This window comes from Oncorhynchus clarkii, chromosome 9 (genome assembly GCF_045791955.1).
Source record: "Oncorhynchus clarkii lewisi isolate Uvic-CL-2024 chromosome 9, UVic_Ocla_1.0, whole genome shotgun sequence".
NCBI classification, from domain to species: domain Eukaryota; kingdom Metazoa; phylum Chordata; class Actinopteri; order Salmoniformes; family Salmonidae; genus Oncorhynchus; species Oncorhynchus clarkii.
Genome location: NC_092155.1, coordinates 37754435 through 37775519, shown reverse-complemented (window position 1 = coordinate 37775519; position 21085 = coordinate 37754435). Strand labels below are relative to the sequence as shown.

Sequence of the window (21085 nt, the reverse complement as noted above, 5' to 3'; positions counted from 1 at the left end):
ATTTATTAGGTCAACAAACCACAGAGGTGGACCCATGTCAGTGTGATTATTAGAATGCCATGTCTTTCTGAATCGGTGTAATCCTTTCTTTAAACTGCTATCATTGACAGAGCACGCGAGCACAGATACAGGTGGCAGGAGATTTGCTGCCCAACTCTACTGAGCGAGGGGTGACGATATTGGGGAGTCAGGACTCGGTAATCCAGTGTGTCAAGCTCATTTGCACTGTAATCCTGGAGGTAGGGTGACATTTATCTCATTCTCCCTTTCCTATCCCCCTCACACACATCCATAACCAAGAGTGGAATTCAATCAAACCCACACTCCACTGCCACCGGAGTAACAATAACAATGGTTCTGTATTTTCGTAGCACAAGAGCAATGTCATATTTCTCCTGCCTTGGTATTATCCATAGTGTTGATTTGATTGAATTACTGATTGAATTACTGCCCTAATACAATTAGGAGGGGATAATATAATTGTATTTGCTGTTATACTAACCTGAGCCTTAGGGAAATGTGGTATCCTTCCTGAAGAGCCAGCTATAGTTGACTTCTCCTAGGCTTAGTAGACATTAGTCAGGTTCCTCTGGTTTTGACCTTGTTGGATCCTGAGATAAGATGAAAGAACCCTGGCTCAAAAAAACAAACTGACCTGCAGCAAAGTGTGTTTTACTTCAAACAACCGCTCTCTTAAGAAACAGGAGTGGTGGAAAGGGAAGAAACAACGCAAAGGATTATTTCCCTCCAATGCGTTCATGCCGTCCTTTTTGTTTTTGCATTGCAGTTGGACCGGACTGCCTAATTGCTAGTTTGATCCAGTTTTCCAGGGCTTTCTTCAAAGGCTTGCAACTTTAATTTGGATTCTCTTCCAACGGGGCCTTCAGGATTTAAATTATGCAAAGTTATACAAAGAATCGGCTTTGACTGCTCCCACAGAAAAGATGCTCCACATTTCCGGAAAACCCTGCATCCTTATGATAAATTATACAACTTCCGGTCTGTTGTTTTAACAATGTTTTTGTTTACTTTTTTAATTGGCGAGTTCATAAGTTCTCTCTGAAGGGGAGTTTTGTCTGTCTGTCTGTCTGTCTGTCTGTCTGTCTGTCTGTCTGTCTGTCTGTCTGTCTGTCTGTACAGTGCACACACCCGTTTGAAATATCCAAAGGAATGTTGAACAACTTGAGCCAAAGGCTGAGATTACAAACTCAAGAACAATCCAATCAGCCCTAAAGAGCTGCCATTTCAATGGTTGAACTGTCACAGTAAATGAATGACTAATGTCACCAGAAGAAAAACAAAGGAACAAATATCATGTAACTGTCATTAGCAGTTTACAGTTTTTCTCAGTCGCTTTGGTGCATTTTTCACATCATCCCTAACATGTGCAAAATAATAAGTGCATTTCTCAGAACAATTTGTACAAACTGCAATATACAATAGATATGTTTCTAAAGCTAGTCAGTCACTAAAAATCCTTAGTACATCTCTCAAAAGTAAATATTCATGCCAATGATCATGTCAGTGTCATCAGAATGATAAGTCATTGAGTCATTGTTCACGAACAAGGTCGTCAAAATGTTTAGGCATGTTGTCAATGTAACTGTGTACTTTGACAGTATTACCCGATGTAAACTTAGGCTACAGTTTGGATGACAGTTACTGTATTGAAAATGCACAAAGCTGCACTTCTATGGCATATATCAATTTCAACAGTACTATTTACATATTACTGTATGTGGGTTATTGATTGAAAGAGACTGGACAACCCAAGGGGCACAAAGGAAAAAAATAATAATTTGAAAGAAACACAGGAAACCACCCCTAAGGCACAACTTTGCCCGCAGCATTGTTGTGCTGTCTCTACACATCCAGACGTTCCTGTCTGTCGGCCCACATATTCTCATCCACATCACACCGGATATTTTCTCTTCCAATGCAACGTGGAAAAAATATTTTGGAATGCCTTATCCATCCTCTGCAGGCGTCTACTGTGATGTCCTCACATGCTGCATCCATTGCAGCCAGCAGGGTCATCTGTGTGTGTGGCTGACGATCGTACACCTTCCACCTCCATGCTGAAAATAACTCCTCAATTGGATTAAGGAATAGTGAATAAGGTGGGAAGAATTCTATGAGCATCCTCGGGTGGGTCACAAACCATTACCTTATGATGTTTGATCGATGGAAACTCACATTATCACAAATGACCACATACTTTGGCAAATCCTCTCTAAACAGACGCTTCTCATCATCAGGGATGAGAGCCCTGTAGAGAGTCTCTAAAAAGTTGAGTAGATGCTGGGTGTTGTATGGCCCTATAAGGGGGATATGGGTTAGGACACCATGCTCCGAAATAGCAGCACACATGGTGATATTTCCTCCCCGTTGGCCTGGCAAATCCACAGTAGCTCTGTGACCGATGATATTCCGACCCCGCCTTCTGCATTTGGTCAGGTTGAAGCCAGCCTCATCCACGTATACAAAGTTGTGAGAGGGTTCACTTGATTCCAACTCCATTATACGCTATATCCCAGAACACACAGTTTAATTTGTTTTGGTAAGGAAGAGTGACATAAAATGTACATATATTGCATGTTCCTTCCACGGCAATGGAAATGTGTGCAGTTTATGCTTACTGTACTATGTATCACTATAAAATGTTGCTGTAAAGTAGTTACATAGATATATGTTTTACCTGTACATACTGGTAACGTAGCTCCTTAACTCTGTCCTCATTCCTTTGGAATGGTACACGGTACTGCTGTTTCATACTCATCTGGTTTCTATGCAGCACCCTGTCGATGGTTGAGATGCTAACCGTACAGATGTTTTCAAAGACATCGTTGTCTTCTATAATGGTCCTTTGTATTTCCCTGAGTCTCATGGCATTGTTTGCTCGGACCATGGTGCAAATAGCCTCCTCCTGTTGAGGTGTGAAAAGGCGTCCTCTGCCACCGGTTTTAGGTAATCTTGCAGTCCTATGTGGGGAAAAATGCAGTGATGCATCGCACACTTTCACAAAGACAAAAACTATGCGAACACACATTTTACTGTAAAACATACAGGTGGGTGCATGTAAGGTGCAGTATGTATCTGTATAGAGTATATTTCTGTATGCTGTGAAATACAAGTGGACTACTGTAATATGAAGCATTGTAGGACGTATACAGTATACTGCTTATATACAGTAACAGTGCACTGTACATTGGTGGACATACCTGTTCTCTCTTCGAAACGTTTGAACTATTGAGGACACTGTTGATCTCCCAATATTCGGCTGCACCGTTCGACCCGCCTCAGCCATTGTAAGGCCATGATTGACAACATGGTCTACAATAGTGGCCCTTATGTCATCAGATATGCGCCTATGTCCTCTTCTGCCTCTTCCTCTGTTTTGCCTTCCACCACGCATCCTTGCTCCTCTTCTTCCTCCTCTTGGCTGTTGACCCTGTTCGTTTCCTGGTCCATCCATTATTGGAAAATTGCAACTCTGTGTTGTTGTCTGTCTATATATGCTTGCCAATTGATTCTTCATGAGATGCACCTTTGAGCAATTCAGACAACTGGTTGATTGTTGGTTGAACTAACACTTTACATTTGTTCATGAGTGAGGGTCAATTTCACCTGCACGATTCATCAATTCAGGTTTTTGTACAAAAGGTCTAATAGAAATGTGTAAAACTATGCTTGACAGTTTATGACAAATAGTTCAACAATTTTGCATGTAATGGCTTATGCAAGGAACTAATGCCTAGATGTTTTGAGGGGTAAGACTATTCAACAGAGAACCATCTACTATATTTTGATCAACATGACATGAGCAATTGATAATGTGGAAAAAAGCTGACACTTGTACACTATCAATTGCAATTTGTTCAAAGGAATAAGAAATTGCTTTAATGATGTGCACAAGTGACTAGATGATTTGGAATTTGTACAAGTAGTATCAAGAATTGCACTTTTGATCTAAGAAATGCACCAAAGCGACTGAGAAAAACTGTAATACACCATTAATTGTCCTTGTGTTTTATGTGCTTAATAGTTCAATGCCATTTGTTCAATTTCTTTCCCTCCTACACAACATAAGTGCCACAATAGCCAGACTTAAAATTAAACATCCTTCATACATGGTTTGACTTGCATCTGTCATATTTATTTTGGTGATAAAGGTGTTTCGATATCTCACAACACCAGACCCCTTGACCTATGTTTGACTCCCCAGTCTCCCCCGAAGGGTGCTACCATTCCCTACCGGCCCAGCCCCTCCCCAGGAGCCCTCCTCATCTCTGGCAACCAAGTGAGAAAGCCACAAAACCATTTACACCCTTTATAGACGTATCATGTGAAATATAGTCCAGAGTACTTATTGAGGGACTTTAGAGCACTATTCTATGTAAGATCCTTAGTTATGGTACCTGATGCACCTCAATGCCACCCCATGACTCAACCCATGAAGATATGAGGTAGTTTTGCTACTTGGGGGTTGTACTGTATGTACAGTATGTGTGTGTGTGGGGGGGGGGTGAGTGAGATTGTGGGTGGGGGTGATGTTAGGATGCATGGAGTGAAACATTTTAGACACTCAGTCTAGAGACCTTTAGCGTTTGGCTCGACTGCGATGGATCCTGGCTTCTATGCCTGCCTGCGCTGGTGATCCAAAACCTGTTACAGCATATGAGCTGTCTGAGCATTACTCTCAAATGTTTGATGTGGTGTTGTGTTGAGATAGTGCTCATAATAACATATCAAATTAAAGTGCAGGGTGAATCTATGGTCAGAGGAAGATGAAGCATTTTAATGAATCCAGAGCAGTGATAAGGAGTGTTTGTGTAATTTGTCAGAGGATGAACAGGAATGGGAAAACACATGGCTGGATGGTGACAGTTAGCCAGTTAGGTGAGAGAGTTTGACATGGACCACTCGGGACCTATTTGATCTAAGGAAGGAAGAAAACATTAATATATGTTATTTTAAATTTCAGTGGAACCAAAGTAGTTTTCAGTGATACATTTCAGTTGGAAAATGAATGTAGTCAGTGGGAATTTCCCATATTTGTATGGTATATGATGTTGAAAGTGCTCTAGGAGGACACTTTAAAAGGCTAGTTCTTGTTGATTAATTACATGATTTTAGCTTTATACAGTATGTAATTAATGAGCTAACTAACATTATCTGGTCAAATAAAGGTAAAGAATAGTAATAATGTGTGTTCCCTGTGTGTGTTTAGGTGTTTGAGGCATCAGACTTTTCCCCCCACCCTCTGTACTCTCTCTCCCAGGGTGGTCTTGACCTGCATCAGGTGAGTGTCAGATGATCTGATGTCACCAACACCTTTAATGGTGAATAGTTTTCATTTTCATACCTCAAAAGTGGTCTTAAAGGGCAATTTCATTATCTCCATCACAATACCAGTGTATATGTGGAAATGGTGCATTTCTACGTTTTGTAGATAAAAATATAAAGTTAAAAAGTTACAGTTTTTCTTAATTTTAGTCCTGTTCTGTGATGTCACAGAAGCCTTGTTTAGGATCTTTCTTTATAACTACAGACGACACATACAGTGCCTTCAGAAAGTATTCATACCCCTTGACTTATTCCACAGCCTGAATTCAAAATTGATTAAATATATTTTTTTCTCTTGCCCATCTACACACAATACCCCATAAGGACAAAGTGAAAACATGTTTTTAGATTTTTTTTGCAGATGTATTGAAAATGTAATACAGAAATAGTTAATTTACATGAATATTTAGACCTCTGAGTCAATACTTTGTATAAGCACATTTGTGACTCGTTTCATGAAACTAGGCATATGTTGCAGGTCACTACATCACAGGAGAGGCATATGAACGTAAACTTTTTTATATAAAAAATGTTGTTTATTGGCCTTCTGGAAATTGTAAACTTTCATGTGCCTTAATAACAGACTTGTATGCCATCTGTAAATATTAATAAAATTGTTAAAATTACAAGCCTAGTTGGTTTAGCCACAGAAAAAGTTGGCAACCTTCCCGCTAGCCATGATTGGCTGAGATAATGAGTGGGCTGGGTATGCCGAGAGATGAATTCAGATTGGTCTGCCATATAGCAATCTTCTGTCTATTTGGGCTGGTCAGTATGCGTAGGTAATCCTGTCTAAAGCGGCTTTAAAAAAACATGTATCACGTAGTAGAACTGCTCTCCACTTTCTGGAGGACCGAGTTTTGAAATCAGCGGAATTAGAGTATGATAGCTAAGGAGACAGAGAAAACACCTGTGTGCGGATTGCATCTTCAAACTAAGGGCAACCATGGCATCCGCGACACGGAGAAGAATCCGCCCATGATTTACACGGGTAAATTACATTTTTGTGGCTGCTTTGTGTGATGTATTGTTGTCTCTACCTTCTTGCACTTTGTGCTGTTGTCTGTGCCCAATAATGTTTGTACCAGGTTTTGTGCTTCTACCATGTTGTGTTGCTACCATGTTGTTGTTATGTTGTGTTTCTACCATGCTGTGTTGCTACCATGTGTTGCTGCCTTGCACTATTGTTGTCTTAGGTCTCTCTTTATGTAGTGTTGTCTCTCTTGTCGTGAAGTGTGATTTGTCCTATATTTATATTATATATATATTATATATATATATATATATATATATATATATATATATATATATATATATATATATATATTTTTTTTTTATCCCAGCCTGTCACGCCCTGACCATAGAGAGCCATTTATTCTCTATGTTGGTTAGGTCGGGGTGTGACTAGGGTGGGTAATCTAGGTTATGTTATTTCTATGTTGGCCTGGTATGGTTCCCAATCAGAGACAGCTGTTTGTCGTTGTCTCTGATTGGGGATCATGTTTAGGCAGCCATTTCCCCACTGTGAGTTGTGGGATCTTGTTTATGTGTAGTTGCCTGTGAGCACTCCATAGTTTCACGTATCGTTTGCCTTTTATTGTTTTGTGCGTTTCACGTCAATAAATATGTGGAACCCATATCACGCTGCGCTTTGGTCCGAATGTTCTTACGACGATAGCCCCCATCCCCGCAGGAGGCCTTTTTCCTTTTGGTAGGCTGTTATTGTAAATAAGAATGTGTTCTTACCTGACTTGCCTAGTTAAATAAAGTTTTTTTTTTATATAAAAAAATGAAATTCAGATATTGCATGTTTCTAGTTTTGACAGAAAATCTTTTTTATTTTAAGGTCAATTGTACTGTTAGCTAACTAGCTACGCTAGCTGTATGATCGTATTATTCCTTTCTCAGAGCCATTTGCTTTGCTTGTTATAGCCTAAATTTAGCTAGCTAACATTGATCCTGGTTAGTTCCTGGTTACTAACCTGCAGATTCATGCAGGGTAGTAATGTCATGAGTTGGTATTATGGTTCATTGTTAACCTAGCTGGCTTAGCTACATGTCTTAACAAAAGACTCCACTATGCCAGTAACCATTTCAATAGAATGTCATTGCGACAGCTGTTGATATTCATAGCTGGTAAATTCACTCTGGCTATCTACTCAGATTCCAGAGCACTCTCGTCTGCGTGTGCCAGAGCACAGAATAAATTACGAATTTACGAACGCTCAACACTCATTGAATATGGCCGGTGTCAGTGTAAATTGTTTCCAGCAGCACAGTTGTGGTCACCAGCGCTCTGGATAACATAACAGCCTAACCAGCTCTGCTAGGGCGAGTAAAATGGTCAGTGAGCTGTACTCTCATTTGTGTCTGGAAGAAGCTAGCCAACGTTAGCCAGTTAGCTTGGGTGCTTGCCTGTTGTTGTTAGGACAGAATGCTCGGATTAACCCATAAAGAGATGGGTGGGGCTAAAGCTTAAGAGCGTGTGAACGATGAGGTTACAAGTTCATCAACTTTCAAAGTAGAATTACTTTCCCATTGTTCCTCAAATCCTGTGTATGATATACCATGTTGTATCTCTGTCTCTGCTTTTATACAATGTAAAAACATTTTTTTTTAAATGTTGCTACATAAGACTGAATCAAGGCAGTCGGTCACATTTGGCAGCAATTACAGCTGTGCCTTTCAGGGTAAGTCTCTAAGAGTTTTCCACACCTGGATTGTGCAACATTTTCACATAATTATAATTATTTTTGAATTCTTAGGCTCTTTCAAATTGATTGTTGATCCTTGCTAGACAATCATTTTCAGGTCTTGCCATAGATTTTCAAGTAGATTTAAATCAAAACTGTAACTCCAGTGTAGAATTGGACTTGTGGTTTGGGTTATTGTCCTGCTGGAAGGTGAAGTCCTCTCCCGGTGTCTGGTGGAAAGCAGACTGAATCAGGTTTTCCCCTAGGATTTTGTCTGTGCTTAACTCCAGTCCGTTTCTTTTTTATCCTGAAAAACTCCCCAGTCCTTAACGATTACAAGTATGCCCATAACATGATGCAGTCACTAATATGCTTGAAAATATGTAGAGTGATACTCAGTAATGTGTTGTCACACCCTGATCTGTTTCACCTGTCTTTGTGATTGTCTCCACCCACCTCCAGGTGTCGCCCATCTTCCCCATTGTCCCCTGTGTATTTATACCTGTGTTCTCTGTTTGTCTGTTGCCAGTTCGTCAAGCCTACCAGTGTTTTTTCCTCTGCTCCTGTCTCTCGATTGTTCCTGTTTTCTTGTTTTCCCGGTGTTGACCTCACTGTCTGCCCTGATCTTGAGCTTGCCTGCCATCCTATACCTTTGCCCCACCTATCTGGATTACTGACCTCTGCCTACCCCTACCCTGAGCCTGCCTGCCATCCTGCACCTTTGCTCAACCTCTGGATTACTGACCTCTGCCTACCCCTACCCTGAGCCTGCCTGCCATCCTGTACCTTTTCCAAACCTACAGTGCCGTGCGAAAGTATTCGGCCCCCTTGAACTTTGCGACCTTTTGCCACATTTCAGGCTTCAAACATAAAGATATAAAACTGTATTTTTTTGTGAAGAATCAACAACAAGTGGGACACAATCATGAATCATAATATTGAAATGGAAGGAGTATCAGACCACTGCAAATCTACCAAGACCTGGCCGTGCCTCTAAACCTTTAGCTCATACAAGGAGAAGACTGATCAGAGATGCAGCCAAGAGGCCCATGATCACTCTGGATGAACTGCAGAGATCTACAGCTGAGGTGGGAGACTCTGTCCATAGGACAACAATCAGTCGTATATTGCACAAATCTGGCCTTTATGGAAGAGTGGCAAGAAGAAAGCCATTTCTCAAAGATATCCATAAAAAGTGTAGTTTAAAGTTTGCCACAAGCCACCTGGGAGACACACCAAACATGTGGAAGAAGGAGCTCTGGTCAGATGAAACCAAAATTGAACTTTTTGGCAACAATGCAAAACGTTATGTTTGGCGTAAAAGCAACACAGCTCATCACACTGAACACACCATCCCCACTGTCAAACATGGTGGTGGCAGAATCATGGTTTGGGCCTGCTTTTCTTCAGCAGGGACAGGGAAGATGGTTAAAATTGATGGGAAGATGGATGGAGCCAAATACAGGACCATTCTGGAAGAAAACCTGATGGAGTCTGCAAAAGACCTGAGACTGGGACGAAGATTTGTCTTCCAACAAGACAATGATCCAAAACATAAAGCAAAATCTACAATGGAATGGTTCAAAAGTAAACATATCCAGGTGTTAGAATGGCCAAGTCAAAGTCCAGACCTGAATCCAATTGAGAATCTGTGGAAAGAACTGAAAACTGCTGTTCACAAATGCTCTCCATCCAACCTCACTGAGCTCGAGCTGTTTTGCAAGGAGGAATGGGAAAAAATTTCAGTCTCTCAATGTGCAAAACTGATAGAGACATACCCCAAGCGACTTACAGCTGTAATCGCAGCAAAAGGTGGCGCTACAAAGTATTAACTTAAGGGGGCTGAATAATTTTCCACGCCCAATTTTTCAGTTTTTGATTTGTTAAAAAAGTTTGAAATATCCAATAAATGTCGTTCCACTTCATGATTGTGTCCCACTTGTTGTTGATTCTTCACAAAAAAATACAGTTTTATATCTTTATGTTTGAAGCCTGAAATGTGGCAAAAGGTCGCAAAGTTCAAGGGGGCCGAATACTTTCGCAAGGCACTGTATCTGGATTATTGACCCCTGACTGCCCTTGACGTGTCTTTTGCCTGCCCCTGTTGGATTAATAAACTGTTGTTACTTCAACTTTGTCTGCATCTGGGTCTTACCTGAAACGTAATAGTTGTATTGGATTTGCCCCAAATATAACATTTTATTCAGGACAAAAAGTTAATTCCTTGCCCCATTTTTTGCAGAATTACTTTAGTGACTTGTTGCAAACATTGTATGTACAGGCTTCCTTCTTTCACTCTGTTCATTAGGTTAGTATTGTGAAGTAACTGCAATGTTGTAGATCCATCCTCGGTTTTCTCCTATCACAGCCATTAAACTGTATAATTGTATTAAAGTCTTCATTGGCCTCAAGGTGAAATCACAAGCGGTTTCCTTCCTCTCTGGCAACTGAGTTAGGAAGGACACCTATATCTTTGTAGTAACTGGGTGTAATTAATAACTTCACCATGCTCAAAGGGATATTCAATGTCAGGTTATTTTTTTACCATCTACCAATAGGTGCTCTTCTTTGCGGGGCATTGGAAAACCTCCCTGGTCTTTGTAATTGAATCTGTGTTTGAAATTCATTATTTGACTGAGGGACCTTACAGATAATTGTATGTGTGGGGTACAGAGATGAGGTAGTCATTCAAAAATCATGTTAAACACTATTATTGCACACAGAGTGAGTCCATGCAACTTATTATGTGTCTTCTAAAGCTCGTTTTTACTCATCAACTTATTTAGGCTTGCTATTAGAAAGGGGTAGAATACTTATTGACTTTTCAGCTTTTAATTTTCCCTTAAGTCGATCATGGTTATTGATCCTGCTCTATCTCTTCTAGTGATAAAAATATGACAGTATTACCAATGATTTGACATTGTTTCCTGTGCTTAGAGTTGATTGTGTCATTTTGGTGCATAATAGGGAATTGCGTCTAACGTCTCCATGGAGTGGTAATACTAGCCAGACTGCTGCCGTCGGTCAGAATTGAGTTTAGCTAAGTGCTGTTTGGCCTGACAATGGGGATACATGGACACCACCCTGACTTATGAGGGATGAGGAGCAGCGAAAGAGAGGATGGGTGGGAGGAGAGGAGAGGAGAGACAGGAAGTGGAGAGAGAGAGAGAGAGAGAAATTACAGGAGGCACGTTACAGAGTATGAAGGTTGGTTAAATGGCACTCTGCTGTGAAGATTGCAGACCCCTGATGATGTCCAATCTGGACTGAAGTGCAATCACATTAAAGATGCTGGAAACACTTTCTATGTGCAACATGTTGTGTAATGCATTATGGATGCATTTAATGGTATTATATAGCCTGTTATAGAGCCACAAGCTATACATTCCTATAGCCAGTGTATAATATTCAATAACCACTTTGCTTCCACATACTTAGCCATTGTTGATGTAGTCTACTGTATAAATATTACATATGTCAGTGATGCACTTATGTACACTGTCTTCTAAGTGGTTATTGGCATAACAATGTGTTTTTTACTGTCATTTGCCTAATGCAGAGTGATCTCTTCCAGGCCTACTCTGTACCAAACCAATATGGCATTCCACATACAGAGGTAAGTGGGGTTATATAGACAGCAGTTCTATATAGTAACCTAACTATCCCACTGTCATTTTTTATGTAGCCCTTTCATGCAGTCAAATGACCACGTGGCCTTATGGGTGGAATATTATTCATATTTTTCATCATTTCATAATGAATAAACATGTTTTTTTAACAGTTGAAAATCCGGTGTTTGATTATATTTCAGTTTTCTGTAATAAACAGTATATAAAGTGTAATATTGGGATGATAATTCAAAATGGAATACAGTTCAACTCTATAACTGACATGGTACATGTGTTTCATTTTTTGTAACCCCATAACTATGTGTGTGAGGTGTATACATTTGTTTCAAAGTATATTTGTTTAAGACTACCAAGAAACACTCTGTGTGACCCTGCCCACTGCAGTAAAAGTTGAACATATATTTTGGATGCTCTTTCTTCCTGTATCTCAGTTGGCCAAGCTACATCAGCTATCCATGCAGCAGAACATGCAGCAGAGTCCCATGTGCCAGCCGACTACAACTGTTCTCCCTGGTATGAGCTTACTTTATTTAGCCCAAATGGCAGTCAAATATATTTAACAGTGAGTAACAATAGTCATAAAAGCTGTAGGAGAGGTAGGGATCTGAAAGCATGCAGCAAAACTGAACCTGATGTCCTCTCTTGATGGCTGATGTTAGTCCACAGCGAACATGTTCCACTAACTACACTACAGCTAGATTTTGGCTTGGCACTTACTGGTACTGTAACACTTACTGCAGTGGCAGGTAGCCTAGTGGTTAGAGCCAGTCACCGAAAGGTTGCTGGATCAAATCCCAGAGCTGACAAGCTAAAAATCTGTTGTTCTGCCCCTGAACAAGGCAGTGTTCCCCGGGAAGGCTGTCATTGTAAATAAGAATTTGTTCTTAACTGACTTGCCTAGTTACAGTGCCTTGCGAAAGTATTCGGCCCCCTTGAACTTTGCGACATTTTGCCACATTTCAGGCTTCAAACATAAAGATATAAAACTGTATTTGTTTGTGAAGAATCAACAACAAGTGGGACACAATCATGAAGTGGAACGACATTTATTGGATATTTCAAACTTTTTTAACAAATCAAAAACTGAAAAATTGGGCGTGCAAAATTATTCAGCCCCTTTACTTTCAGTGCAGCAAACTCTCTCCAGAAGTTCAGTGAGGATCTCTGAATGATCCAATGTTGACCTAAATGACTAATGATGATAAATACAATCCACCTGTGTGTAATCAAGTCTCCGTATAAATGCACCTGCACTGTGATAGTCTCAGAGGTCCGTCAAAAGCGCAGAGAGCATCATGAAGAACAAGGAACACACCAGGCAGGTCCGAGATACTGGTGTGAAGAAGTTTAAAGCCGGATTTGGATACAAAAAGATTTCCCAAGCTTTAAACATCCCAAGGAGCACTGTGCAAGCGATAATATTGAAATGGAAGGAGTATCAGACCACTGCAAATCTACCAAGACCTGGCCGTCCCTCTAAACTTTCAGCTCATACAAGGAGAAGACTGATCAGAGATGCAGCCAAGAGGCCCATGATCACTCTGGATGAACTGCAGAGATCTACAGCTGAGGTGGGAGACTCTGTCCATAGGACAACAATCAGTCGTATATTGCACAAATCTGGCCTTTATGGAAGAGTGGCAAGAAGAAAGCCATTTCTCAAAGATATCCATAAAAAGTGTTGTTTAAAGTTTGCCACGAGCCACCTGGGAGACACACCAAACATGTGGGAGAAGGTGCTCTGGTCAGATGAAACCAAAATTGAACTTTTTGGCAACAATGCAAAACGTTATGTTTGGCGTAAAAGCAACACAGCTCATCACCCTGAACACACCATCCCCACTGTCAAACATGGTGGTGGCAGCATCATGGTTTGGGCCTGCTTTTCTTCAGCAGGGACAGGGAAGATGGTTAAAATTGATGGGAAGATGGATGGAGCCAAATACAGGACCATTCTGGAAGAAAACCTGATGGAGTCTGCAAAAGACCTGAGACTGGGACGGAGATTTGTCTTCCAACAAGACAATGATCCAAAACATAAAGCAAAATCTACAATGGAATGGTTCAAAAATAAACATATCCAGGTGTTAGAATGGCCAAGTCAAAGTCCAGACCTGAATCCAATCGAGAATCTGTGGAAAGATCTGAAAACTGCTGTTCACAAATGCTCTCCATCCAACCTCACTGAGCTTGAGCTGTTTTGCAAGGAGGAATGGGAAAGAATTTCAGTCTCTCGATGTGCAAAACTGATAGAGACATACCCCAAGCGACTTACAGCTGTAATCGCAGCAAAAAGTGGCGCTACAAAGTATTAACTTAAGGGGGCTGAATAATTTTGCACGCCCAATTTTTCAGTTTTTGATTTGTTAAAAAAGTTTTAAATATCCAATAAATGTCGTTCCACTTCATGATTGTGTGCCACTTGTTGTTGATTTTTCATAAAAAAATACAGTTTTATATCTTTATGTTTGAAGCCTGAAATGTGGCAAAAGGTCGCAAAGTTCAAGGGGGCCGAATACTTTCGCAAGGCACTGTAAATAAAGTTACAATTAAATACCCCCCCAAAATGGTCTTATATTATATTAGTCATATTTTAATATCATCTGCCAAATATCAGTACCATCAACAGTTTGTCGGGGAAGGATGAGCTGCAGGGACAGAACATATCCTGTTACAACAATGCTAAGTGAAGGGATCCATGTCATCAACCCAACTGATTATGTGCTTGTGGCGGTGAAGATGAGAGGAAGCTCCCTACAGCTCTTCATATTTGGCAGTGAAAAGGGAACGTATTATAAGAAATGATGTGTTCCGCCACAGTTTCAGAGAGCCTGGAGAAAGGTGGCGTGTTAAACATAAGTCTATTCAAATGGAAATGAGCTGCTTAGCTAAATCTAGCTGTTATACCACCAAATATATATATCATTATGCTGGTTTCAGTGGAGGCTCTGCTTTGGGGAGGATGGCTCATAATGAATGCTGGAACGGTGTGAATGGCGTGGCATCAAACATAAGGAAACCCTGTGTTTGATGTTGTTGATATCTTTCCACTTATTCCTCTTCAGCCATTACCACCTGCCCATCCTCTCCAATGAAGGTGCCACCAACCTCATGTGTCTGGTTTGCTTGACCTGCAAACCACATTTAATGTATGAATGAATGTATGAAAGGGATTGTTAAGTTACATATTTTCTCTCACTAGGGATGGACTCAAACTCCCAGACATCGCAGGAGCTCCTTATTCCAAATGACGTGAGCAGTTAATTGAACATAATATTACATTCTACATTTAAATGATTTTTTTCAGATATCCTCTGGGTTAAGTCTATTCAGAAGGTGAATTGAACTTCCAATTAAATTCTAGGAAATTTGAAATATACTCATTGAAAATAATTGCCGCTTTTCAATCATTGAATGTGAATTTAAATGAATATCCTAAATTGACTGAATTTAAATGGAATTTACCCGCAACCCAAAATGCTGTTATTCAGAACAATCTACTCTAGGCTTCATTCCAAACAACACATCAAACAGCAGCATAAGCAGAAATATCACATTGCACGTAAACAACTCATAGAAGCAGGTGACACCAGCTAGACAGATGCTCAAGGGTTGAAAGCGGGCGAGAGACTGTAGTCTTGGGTAACTTCAAAGGAGAGAAGGGGATACATCTTGGCAACATACTAATTATCCAAGTCATTATAACCCCAGACGAACCCAAGGTCGTTGGGATTTTGAGCCGATATGGATCCCCTGGTGTTATTGTCTGGGTTCCAGTTGCAGTGTCTCGGAGGGACTCCCATGAATACCCAGTAAATCCTCTCATGTTCCCTGACCTACTTAGACACTCTCTCTCTCTCTCTGCTGTCAAAACAGCCAATAAAAAAACAGCCAGCAATTCTCTCCCTCTCACTCAGACGCCGCATGTGAGGCCTCTCCAATCAGAGCAAAAGACAGAGATGCTGGAATACATTCGGAAAGGAAGACTACTCGGATTGTCCTCTGTGATGATCTAGCACTGGCTGTCTGACTATTTGAATGGATCAGAGACTTCATGTACTCTACAGTCTTGAAATGAATCACACCATGACAGAATGCAATAAGCTCTCCTATTCAAGATGACATGCCAACCAGACATAACTGTTGGACAACATTTTTCACCCCAGCAAACCCTTAAATACCAAACCTTCCAATCCATCAGTGGAATGGCTGGTGCTGTAGAGTGGGGTACATGACTGGGACAGCTGAGTCTAAGCTCCCTCTCTCTCTCTCTCGCTCACTCTCTCTCTCTCTTTCTCTCTCTCTCAGAATCAGAGCAAAAAACTGTAGGATTGAAGATCCATTCTTAGAGGTGCAGTGGGAGTTTTAGGCTGGGTCCATCTCAATAGTCTGAAACAGCTTCCTCTCCTCATCAGCTTATCTTGATCTGCACTGATCTGAATACATAGCAGAGGTAAAAGCAATCTGTGGACATACGAGGCATTTGCTTTCCCCTGTCCTACCCTTCCATGGGACTGTAGCTGAAGAAAAGGAGATGAGGTAAATAGGTCACATATACTATTGAGATGCAGCCTTAGGGTACAGAGAGAGAGGCATTGAGGAAGAGCTTAGACATGGTCAGCAATATACTGTACTTCTGCCTAGGGAAGATTTAGCCTGGATAAAAATGGTGACTCTCCCACCACATCCTTCTTCCTGTGTCATTTTCCAAATGACTACTTCAGCAGGAATTCTAAGATAATATAGGCCAGTTACACAGTAGCAGCTGAGGTGAAACAGTTGAGGTGAGGCATGCAGTGTTACTGTACTGTGTATGCCCTGGTTAGGACTGGTAATCACCAGCGTATACAATGTTCTATTTGCTGCCTGGTATTTCACTTTCTCTACACTAAATCAGGAAGCCCCTAGAGCTCCTACACATACCTCTGAAATTGGCCCTTCAGACATTCAAAATAAAGCCTTCTACTCCACATTGTTTTTGGATTACAATGGTCTAAACAGAACTTTGTTTTTAGCAATCAATTTAATATAAGCATCAGGATGAATTGGTTCAGTTTGCTGAGAATTCATGGATTGTTCTGAGGTACCGATTCTCCCTCCCAGCAGGGAGAGTACTGGTCAAATCCCTGATCCCAGGTCTGTGTTAGTGGTGCTCATTGTCTCCCAGGGCCGCTCTTTAGCCTGGCTGGGCTGTGCCAGTGCCTAGCTAGCTGCTCCCAGAATAATCTGCTGTGCCAAGAATAGCCAGAGACCAACCAGGATGCTGTGTGACCAATCAGATGCTGCGAAACAGGACTGTGACTTCTCAGGAAAGGAATGTGAAATACAGAGAGAAGGACAGAAGCAGGAGAACTGTGTGTGTGTGTGTGTGTGTGTGTGTGTCGCAGGGGCCACTATCAGTCATCCATCATTAAACTGCCAACACACACATACTGGGGATACTCCATCACTGTCAAGGCCTCTCACCGTATATCTGACAGCATTTTTTTAATTTTTTTTATTTCACCTTTATTTAACCAGGCAGGCTAGTTGAGAACAAGTTCTCATTTGCAACTGCGACCTGGCCAAGATAAAGCATAGCAGTGTGAACAGGCAACAACACAGAGTTACACATGGAGTAAACAATAAACAATAAACAAGTCAGTAACATAGTAGAAAAAAAAGAATCTATATACATTGTGTGCAAAAGGCATGAGGAGGTAGGCAATAAATAGACCATAGGAGTGAATAATTACAATTTAGCAGATTAACACTGGAGTGATAAATGATCAGATGAACATGTGCAGGTAAAGATACTGGTGTGCAAAAGAGCAGAAAAGTAAATCAAATAAAAACAGTATGGGGATGAGGCAGTTAAATTGAGTGGGCTATATACCGATGGACTATGTACAGCTGCAGCGATGCAGCGATGTTAGCTGCTCAGATAGCAGATGTTTAAAGTTGGTGAGGGAGATAAAAGTCTCCAACTTCAGATATTTTTGCAATTCGTTCCAGTCGCAGGCAGCAGAGAACTGGAAGGAAAGGCGGCCAAATGAGGTTTTGGCTTTAGGGATGATCAGTGAGATACACCTGCTGGAGCTTGTGCTTCGGGTGGGTGTTGTCATCGTGACCAGTGAACTGAGATAAGGCGGAGCTTTACCTAGCATAGACTTGTAGATGACCTGGAGCCAGTGGGTCTGGCTGACGAACATGTAGCGAGGGCCAGCCGACTAGAGCATACAGGTCGCAGTGGTGGGTGGTATAAGGTGCTTTAGTAACAAAACGGATGGCACTGTGATAAACTGCATCCAGTTTGCTGAGTAGAGTATTGGAAGCTATTTTGTAGATGACAACGCCGAAGTCGAGGATCGGTAGGATAGTCAGTTTTACTAGGGTAAGTTTTGTGGCGTGAGTGAGGGAGGCTTTGTTGCGAAATAGAAAGCCAACTCTAGATTTGATTTTGGATTGGAGATGTTTGATATGAGTCTGGAAGGAGAGTTTGCAGTCTAGCCAGACACCTAGGTACTTATAGATGTCCACATATTCTAGGTCGGAACCATCCAGGGTGGTGATGCTAGTCGGGCGTGCGGGTGCAGGCAGCGAACGGTTGAAAAGCATGCATTTGGTTTTACTAGCGTTTAAGAGCAGTTGGAGGCCACGGAAGGAGTGTTGTATGACAGCATAACTGACAGCATAACCCTGCCTCTGTGGCCTGACACCCTGCACTCACCCTTAGCCCCTTGGAATAGACTCTGATCTTTAGGCCTAGCATGATCCTCCGGTCTTGGCCCTTGTTCTCTAGAAACAGAAACTGATAGAAAGAGGATAACATCTTCTAAGACCCAATATAAACACGTCAGTATCTTGTGAACTAATGTCAGCAAAAAGACACTACACAAACCGTCCGGATTATACTGTAGATCATGTTTTGAATTATTTTCCTATTCTGTTTTCCATTAGCCAAGAGATGATTCTCTTCTGGGTCGTGTTTGGGAAGTGATTTGTTTGGAAAGTTGCCACGGTGATGGAAATCAATAACCTTTTAGCTACTCAGATTAATAAGAGGCAAATTTGCCGACTCTCGCTACCCTGTCTCTTTTACCGGGGCACGGCGCACTGCAATTAAGGAAGAGGTTGGAAAAACAGTGTATTTCACATGCGTGATAGATGACAGGGCCATAACATACAAACAATGTGATCACAATGTTTAGAGAGGAGTGCATTTCATACACAGACCATAGAAGACCAACAATAGCATGTAAGCACATTCTCAACACAAGCTTTTGCAATTATTGTTAGCATTTTTAATCATTATTAATACCACTCATCATCATCAACACCACTTTCATATAGCCTACAATAGCTTTGTTTGATGTATTGCAATATTGAGACTCTTGAAACAACTGTCAATGTAATAAATAACTCTTAGGCAAATCTCTGCTTAAATAGATATCCACTGGATATAGTTGTCCATCCATCCATCCATCCATCCATCTATTGTTCTATGTCTTGCAGCTGATAGGCTCGATCATCGGCCGACAGGGCACTAAGATCAATGAGATCAGGCAGGTGTCGGGGGCTCAGATAAAGATCGGCAGCCAGCTGGACGGAACCAATGACCGACACGTCACCATCACTGGCACACCAGTCAGCATCAACCTGGCTCAGTACCTCATCACCTCCTGGTAAGGCCGTTGGCCAATGCGATCCAGGCTAACCAATCAGCAGGAGAGGGGATTTGGCAGGTAGAGGGAATTCTGTTTCCATAACAGGCCAGGTTAAAGGTTAAATAACTTGGAGATAGGCAGTGATGAGGTCATTGTGCTCTTGTTCTGGTAATAACCCCTTAGATAATTCATACACCTGTATTGTATTGCATTGTACTGTATTCTAATATATAGTATTGTAAGCCACTCTTCTCTCTCCATAGTTTAGAGACAGCTAAATCCACGGCCCAGGCAGCCTCCATGGCCACCCCCAACATGGCTGACCTTAATATGGTCTTCACACATCCTGCTTCCCCGGCCTCCTCCCCCCACACCGCCTCCACTCTGGCAGCCATGGGTACCCTCTCCCCCACCCCCGTCATGGGCCACCCCTACGGCGCCCTACCCTTCTCCAGTCTGTTAGGGGTCAAGTCTGTCCCCTTCCTGACTCTCTCCAGCCCCGCCCCCCAGGTCGCTGTCACCGCCGCCCCTTCCCACGCCTCCCTGGCAGCCTACACTACCAAAATCTCCTCGGCCAACTGCATCAAGAAACCCGACAGGCAGAAGTTTGCACCCTACTGATGCTACATACTACACGTCGCTAGCCTTCTTCTGAAGGCTGAAATTAAGGACAACTGTCTCTTATGGCTACATCTCAAATGACACCCTATGTCCTACATAGTGCACTCTATGGTGAATAGGGTGCCATGTGAGACTTGCCCTATGTTCTTCCAATCACGCCCTGATGTAGCCATATCTGCTGCCAGAGATTATCTTGGCTGTACTTTATAATTCACCACAAGGAAGAGACCAACAGAGATTTGGATGAAAGCTATCATAAGGTATACTATACATTACATATATAGATGATTTGTGAGTTCCCCATGAATTTATGGACCGCTTTCACCCCCACCTCATTCTACTGTTATTTATCACTCGTATAGAGCACAGTCCTAACTTGGGAAATGCACTAACTTGGAATTTCATGTAAATCATACACTGATGTAATGGTAAGTGTGTATCTCTCGAGTTAGGAATAGGCCCAAAAGTATTTATCCTTCAGTATAATCTGATACGGATGGCTGCTCAACTGTATGATGCTTTTATACAATGTCTGTGATTGCTTCTTGAAGTTTTTAAGAAAATCTGTAAATGTTTGGGAAGAAAAATATTGTTTTTTTTATGCCTTTGTGCTATAGCTAGTACTGTACTGTTCAGTGTTATGTTGTTTTGTTGGGTTTTTTGAAATGTGCAACTAGTTTTTATCTTGTTTCTTTGTATTGTTTTGTTTATTAAAATTATTTGTTTCTTGAGGTAGCTGCAGGTATGCGTCTCCCTTTAAATTCTACCTTTGTCCATTAAAGGTGGAGTCTGCAACTTCTTTGTTGCCTGTGGTAACCAGAAGAAATGCTCAAACAGTCAATGTGCAAACAAAAACACACTCAAAAACAAAAGCCAGTCAGTGTGCTCCAAACATACTACAAAATACATGAAACACCCAAGTAGTGGTCCTGCTTTTCTTTTACAGATAATCAATATTTTTGAAACCACAGTGAAGAAGGCGCTTGTCAAGACACTTTACACACCATACAAAAATGACATAACACCAATTCTCCTCCAGCCAGGTTATTTTTATTTCCCCCCTAACTGTCACGAGCCAGTGGGTGGCACGTCATTCCAAATGCCAGGTTTTTGGAGGGATGCTCTTCGCATCATTGTGCTCTTGTCCTCG

At 41.5% G+C, this 21085-nt stretch overlaps 1 protein-coding gene across 5 annotated transcripts in view; it reads left to right on the top strand.

The window, feature by feature from the left end:
* Nucleotides 1-20730, top strand: part of LOC139416250 (poly(rC)-binding protein 4-like) — a 53772-nt gene extending 33042 nt beyond the window's left edge. For 2 of the 5 annotated variants that reach the window (XM_071164688.1, XM_071164687.1), the window contains 8 exons: nucleotides 111-239; nucleotides 4226-4300; nucleotides 5231-5302; nucleotides 11614-11655; nucleotides 12100-12181; nucleotides 14871-14920; nucleotides 19163-19332; nucleotides 19578-20670. In XM_071164688.1, coding sequence (XP_071020789.1) covers nucleotides 111-239; nucleotides 4226-4300; nucleotides 5231-5302; nucleotides 11614-11655; nucleotides 12100-12181; nucleotides 14871-14920; nucleotides 19163-19332; nucleotides 19578-19935 — 978 coding nt within the window. In that variant the 3' untranslated portion in view covers nucleotides 19936-20670. Of the gene's footprint in view, nucleotides 1-110; nucleotides 240-4225; nucleotides 4301-5230; nucleotides 5303-11598; nucleotides 11656-12099; nucleotides 12182-14870; nucleotides 14921-19162; nucleotides 19333-19577 lie in introns of all 5 variants that reach the window. The other 3 variants (XM_071164685.1, XM_071164686.1, XM_071164689.1) reach the window with 3 other exon arrangements.
* Nucleotides 20731-21085: the final 355 nt, after the last annotated feature.